This window comes from Melopsittacus undulatus, chromosome 3 (genome assembly GCF_012275295.1).
Source record: "Melopsittacus undulatus isolate bMelUnd1 chromosome 3, bMelUnd1.mat.Z, whole genome shotgun sequence".
In the NCBI taxonomy this organism is placed as follows: Eukaryota; Metazoa; Chordata; class Aves; order Psittaciformes; family Psittaculidae; genus Melopsittacus; species Melopsittacus undulatus.
The window spans coordinates 46112667-46119101 of NC_047529.1; the positions used below are offsets into that span (position 1 = coordinate 46112667).

A 6435-nucleotide genomic window follows, 5' to 3' on the forward strand; every position below is an offset into this window, starting at 1 on the left:
TGAAAACCCCTTTGTGCCATGGAGCCTCGGCTCCCTTAGTCAAGCATGCTTTCTTACCTTGCAGAAGAGGTAGAACTTTGTAGGTTGCTGCATGACTGTATGAAGGCTCATTGCAAAGGATTTCCTCTTTCAATTGCTATATTCTGCACCTGTGTTTTATTAATTGGAATAGTGAGAAATGACTTAAGAAAAACTGAGGAACAGTAAAAAAATAGTGCAGCTACCAGGCTGCAAACAGCTGCTCCCACAACTGCAGCTACTCTTGAAGTGTCATATGTCTCACAGTGTTTGCAGTCAGCAACACTATCATGCGCATATCCCTTACCATGGAACGTGAGAAGCATGAGGTTTGCAAACGTGTGATCAACTTCAAACCTCAGTGCCAGAAATATGTCTCAGCAACGTCATTTGACAGTGTTTGAACCCAGTGTAACAAGGTAAGAGGAAGGCATGCTGCTTCTGTAATTAAAGACTGAAACTACACAGCATGAGCTTAGGCACATTTGGGGTTTACCTGCAGAGTCACGAGGAAGCTCCTCCCATGACAAACTAATGCCAAGAGACAGGGTCATCTGAGACCCTTCCACAGGAGTACAGACTGGGGTGAACAGACAGGACAGCCCCTCCTACTGAAAATTCTGAATGCTTCATCCTTCCAGAGGTAGAGCACAGTGACCAGGCACAGCAAAGGAATTGAGAAGCAGGAGAGCAATATCCTGAGAATCAAAACTTCACTGCCACATCTCTGTACCCTAATATCTTTTGAAACCTAGGTTCAACCAGGACACACTCTGCCAGTCATAAAGAAGTGAAGCTCACATGGGCCACCCTTCCTGTCCTAAACACACTATGTGAATCTTGGAACGTGTTTTAAATATTTATGCTTTCCAGTACGGAGTGATGTTTGCCCTACATTTCTTCTCTCCCACTGTGAGCAGATGCGTGTCCTCACTCTATCTCCCTCCAGGAAAGTTTTCCTGAACTAGATGATGATGCTCAGGTAGCACAAGGCTTTTAACTAGGAGGTATCTCAGCAAGGCTCCAGTTATCTTCCTCTTCTCTGGCCCCAAGTCACTCAGCACAGTTTTCACACGGACTGTCTTCCCCACAGTGAGCGTGGTTATCTGAAATGTTTACTTGTGCAGAAAGTTTGGAGTCCCAGCATAAACTTGAAAGGGTAATTTCTCAATGAACTAGCTTCTCAGCAAAATTCTCACAGCAGGAAGCTGGGAGTATTTGCTGTCAGTTGAAGACGAAGGTATCCTCTAGCAGTGTGAGGACCAGAAAAGTCCAACTCCTAAACCTCGCACTTGCCAAGGCACGGAACTTTGTCAAACTGTCAGAAGACCCAAGCCAGAGTTCAGATGCTGGAAACTACAGTCTCGTTTTCAGTTTTTCAGGCACACAAGAAGCCTAATGATTTCACTGAGAATTTGAGATAAACAAAATTCACTCTACAAGACTGGAAAATGACAACATAAGTGAAGCGTTGTTTGATGCTATCTTTGATGCTACTTTCCTTGCTTTTTCCACCCCATGGGTGAAAAAATAAATAAATTTAAAAGCAACATAAGCACTTCAGTCAAGTAAGAGTGGTTTAGAAAATCCTTCTAATCATATTTGGTTTTCATAATTTAAGAGGGTACTTTCTAGAAGCATAGTAACATAGTTCTCTTTTTTAGAGGTGTGCAAATTTGAAGGAAGTCTGGATTTCTTCAAATTGCTGAAAATGTTTATTTCCCACTGTTTTAATTAATATCTTGCAGATTTCTTTCCTGCCCATGACCACATTTTACTTGTTACAGTTAATGGGAGTTTTAGAGGCACAGAGGGTAAAGTATTTTCTTTACTATTTAGTTAAGCAAATAAATCCTTATTACTTGAATTATTCTGAAGAATAACATGTAGATTAAATATTATTTATAAGTTTTTTTCCAGTCTTTATAAGAGCTCTCATCTAGAATACATAGTTTTTAAAAAGCATTGATTACAGCATCCACCAAGTGCTAAGTTTTCTTTGTTTTTAATGAAATAAAATAAACAAAGAACAAACTAAAAATGTAATACTGGATTATATGTAATTAGTAAGACTATACCTAACAGTATCACTCAGGATGAAAGCAAAACTGTCTTTTAAAAATCTGACCACTGATCGAAGCTTGCAATTTCAGCCTTCATCAACTGCTTCCTTGAGTGACTCATCAAATCAGTGTTACCTAGAAAGTCAATACTGAAAAAACAGGTAAACCAACAAATACTCCTTTTAGTCACACAACTCTTGAGAACACAGTAAAGCATTTTATTGTTTATACTCATTTTCATTTACACATAGAAGGAACAATCAATGCAGTTCTATCACAGCAGGTGGACCATATCCTGAAACTCTGACTTTGACTGCTGAATATGCATAGACCTGCCTTAAGGTCAAATCAGAGGGAAAGAAAAAGGAAGAAAAAAAAAGAGAAGAACTATAGGAGGGAAGTAGGGAGGAGAGTAATTTCACTAACATCAGTTTACTCATGATTCATGGGTATTTATTTTGCAGGTGACACAGCTCTTCTGAGAGAACAAACTGCTTCACTTCTTTACAAAATACACTAAATAATGTAATTACTTAGAGAATTCTAAATTTTGCAGTGGTTCATGCGGTAAGGGTGTGCAACTGACACAAAATGGAAAACATGGTTACAACATCAAACTGCTACTTCTATTCCCAGCTGGTTTATGGAAAAGGTCATTGAACTTCCTGATTTCTGCTCTTGAGTTATGGAGTAGAAGCAAGAAGTATTTACTTTGTAAATGCAACTATGAAGACAGACTATAGATATGCAGTGCAGTTGAACAGGTCTACAACTCTGGTTTCTACAGCATTTGCTATTGTGTTGAAACACAAACATAACTTTTGCACACTGTCACTTCTCACACATGTTCAGCTGGAGGAGTCATTTACAGAATGTACTGTGAAACTCCTATTTTAAACGCTGCCTTTTTTTTCCCCTCCTCTTGGCCTCATATGTAAAGGGAGCAACTCTTTCCACTGAAAGAAAGAAATTACAGGTGTGCAGAAGTACAACTATGCTACCAACACAGACAGAGACAACTGTGCTCTTGTGCACACCCCTACAACCGGCCAGAGAACAAATTAAGAAGTTAAGCCTGCAAAATAAATAGAGTTTACTCTCAAACTTTTTCTTCAGTCCAGATGAATTATAGACCTTGATAAGAGGCTGCCCTCTTTTTTTGCAACTGATCTGCGTGACTATTGGAACAGCATCTCTGCCAGAGTCATTACACTGAAATGCAGAGCTGAGCAGTTTGGTGGCAGTATGTATTGACGTTTTTGCAGCATCATGAGTCTGGCAACTGGGCTTGGGGAAGTTTCAAGCAGTGGGTCTTTACAATAGCAACTTGATTCTGCAGACAAAAAGCAAAAGATTGGCAGAATTATTAAAGTATCACAATAAAGGCAAGTGTGCAGAACATGGCGCTGAGCCTAGCTATTAGCTGTCAGACACTATTGTTAGCGGCGCAAAGAGACACAGCTTTCCCGTGTGTAAAGAGAAACACAAAGGTGTCGATTCTTTCACTCTGGCTAAAAAGCAGCTTTCCTCTCAGGATGCCTGCCCCCAGCCGGCTCCGCTCCCAGCAGGAGCAGTCGGAACCGTAAAGGAGGACAGAAAGTAGGCTGAACTTTACCAGCAGCCTTAATCTGGGGCCTGTCCTACCTTCCTTTCCAAAAAAAAAAGCAACAACCAACCCACCCCAAACCAATAAAACAAGCACCGGGACTGCATCCGACTCCCTGCCTAGGGTGTGCATCCTGACTGCCTCGGGGTGCCTCCAGCTACCGCCGCGGGACCGGAGGAGATAGTGGGCGGGGGCGACGACGGCACGGGGGGTGCCCTGCCCCGGTCAGCAACCGCGTTGGAAAGCAAGTGCAATTTAGCACTAATTGGTCTAAACACGGGTATTATCATACGAAATGGCGGCAGACTGGTTTAATAGGTGGAATAAAAAGCAGATTGCCGTGAGTCACTCCCTGCGAGCTGGGGGGGAACAACCCGGCACACGCTGTGAAATGTCAGGAGCGTGCGGCATCGCCGCTGTTAGCCGCCGCTTGCAAAGGGGCTGAAACCGGCATTTGTGGGGTCGCACCCCCTTCTTCCCGTTCCCGGAACCTGCCCGACCCATTCTCGATCACCTCCACACACCCCCCAGTCCTCTCCCGGAGAGCACCCACCTGTGGCGCCGGGCACCGGCGTGCGTGGGGGCAGACCCGGAGGACACATCGCATTCAAAACGTTCAGCCTGTGCATCGGAAACGTATGAGTTTGTGGAAAGCTTGTTTGAAGTCTTCGTTCGACATAGTATAGATGACGGGGTTGATGAGGGAGTTGAGATATCCAAGCCATGTGAAAAAGTCAAAGATGGCCATGTGGAACCAGCAAGCGTCCTTGCAAATAGGCAACACCAGGCTGATGATGAAAAAGGGCAGCCAACAGAAGATGAAGGCTCCTAAAATAATCCCTAAAGTCTTTGTAGCTTTCCGCTCTCTAGCGGCCGTGAGCTTCTTTTTCTCCAGGAGGGCATCCGAGACCTTCACCTTCACCTGGTTCATGTACACGGGAGAGCCCGTTTCGCTGAATCCCTCGGGGGTCTTGGAGTTTATGGACGTGACGGAGGAGGACGACCCCGGGGAGTCTGTGATTAACTGAGCCCGCGTTAGTCTTTTACCTGCTTTCTTTGGAGTCTGCTTCAAAATCCGCGACCTGGCTTCTACGTAGATCCTCCCGTAGAGGGCTATCAGCAGCAGGGTGGGGAAGTAGAAGGCTCCCACTGTAGAGTACACGGTGTAGAGGACGTGGTCTGTGTTCACCACACAGTGAGAGACTTCTTCAGCCTTCGCCTGCCGCCAAAACAAAGGGGGCATGGAGATGCAGATGGAGAAAACCCACACCAGAGCGATCATACCCGCTGCCCGCTTGGGAGTCCGTTTTGTGGAGTATTCGACGGCGTCGGTGATCGCCCAGTAGCGGTCCAGGGCGATGACACAGAGGTGCAGGATGGACGCCGTGCAACAGGTGATGTCCGAGGACAACCAGATATCGCAGACGACCTGGCCCAGCGTCCACTTGCCGGTCACAGTGTACATGGTGCTAATGGGCATGACGAGAATGGAGACGAGAAGGTCGGTGACAGCCAGCGAGGCGATGAGATAGTTGGCCGGCGTGTGGAGTTTCCTCGTCTGGTAGACCGTGGCGATGACAAAGGCGTTGGAGAGCACTGTGGCCAGGGTGACAAGCGCCAGGACGACGGCGAGAACGATCTTCCAGGAGAGAGGGGTGGAATCTTGGTAGATCCCTTCCTCGGCGCTGCAGTTTCGGTAAGAATCGTTGGCGGGGATCAGCTGCGCCCGGCAGGGTCCTGCCGGCTCCATCCCTCCGCTGCCGCCCCCCGCCCCGCAGACGGCGGGGCTCGGCGCGGCACACGGGGCCGCTACCCCGGTAGGACCCCGTCGGCACCGGGGGAGGGCTGCAGCATCCCCGCGCCGGCACCACCCCTCGCCCGCCCGCCCTTCCGGGAGCACCGAGCGGGGCTCCGCGGCGTCTCACTCCCCGCCGGGGAGGGAGCAGAGATCGGGGGACAGACGTGCCCGCTCCCCCAGCCAGCACATTGCCCCGCCGCCTCCCCTTTGATAGGGGCGAGCCCTGGGCATGGGGCTCTCGCCCCGGTCACCCTTAGGTGTAGCTCCGCCGCCCGCAGCTCCGCACCGCGTCTCGACGGGCGCAGCGGCGGCGCTGCATGTTCGCGGAGGGCGGCCTCGCCCCTCGGGCTGCGGGCGCGACGGCTACAAGGGCAGCGGAGCCGCCCCGCCGGGCTCTGCCTTCACACACAGCCCGCCGCAGCAAGTTTGCAGCCGCCGCCGCGGGTGCGGGAGGAGCAGGGGGAGGAGAAGGAAGAGGAGGGTCCGCAGGAGGCAGGAGGGAAGACCACCTCCCATGGCGGCCCGCCGCGAGCCATGCTGTCGGGGACCAGCCTCAGCCCACCGCCGGCACCCGCGGGCAGAGGCCGGTGTGAGGGAGCGGTGAGCAGCCGCCGCCCCTTATATAGCGGGCGGCGCAGTCCCGCCGGCACCGAGCAACCGGTGCCGCTCCCGGGCGGGCTGCCCGCCTGCCCGCGGAGGAGGAGCCGCCGCCTGCTTCGGCCCTCCTTCCTCTCTCCCTCCCTCACCCACCCACTGCCCGACGGGGGGTCCGGCCCTCCCTGGCCCCGCGCACCGCCCCAACCGCCATCCCCCCGCCCTTCTCCCCGCAGGCGTCGGGTGGAGCCCGGGTTTGTCCTCAGTCCCACAGCAGCGCGGAGGGGGAGCAGTCCCCCTCCTCCCCAACCCTCCCGATCCGACACGAGAGGTGCGACGGCGCTGGGGGATGTGGG

General features: G+C 50.4%; 1 protein-coding gene across 1 annotated transcript; it reads right to left on the reverse strand.

Annotated features, from left to right (window-relative positions):
- Positions 1–2278: 2278 nt before the first annotated feature.
- Positions 2279–6060, reverse strand: HTR1B (5-hydroxytryptamine receptor 1B). The gene is made up of 2 exons (XM_005153155.3): positions 4241–6060; positions 2279–3414 (listed from the first exon to the last, which is right to left on the reverse strand). Exon 1 carries the CDS (start codon positions 5435–5437, stop codon positions 4304–4306), a length of 1134 nt encoding a protein of 377 aa, XP_005153212.1. The 5' UTR covers positions 5438–6060; the 3' UTR covers positions 2279–3414; positions 4241–4303.
- Between the last annotated feature and the right edge of the window lie 375 nt (positions 6061–6435).

What these genes read in the sequence shown, in the direction of transcription:
- HTR1B (XM_005153155.3), bottom strand. Translation starts at nt 5,437, where the DNA reads ATGGAGCCGGCAGGACCCTGCCGGGCGCAGCTGATCCCCGCCAACGAT.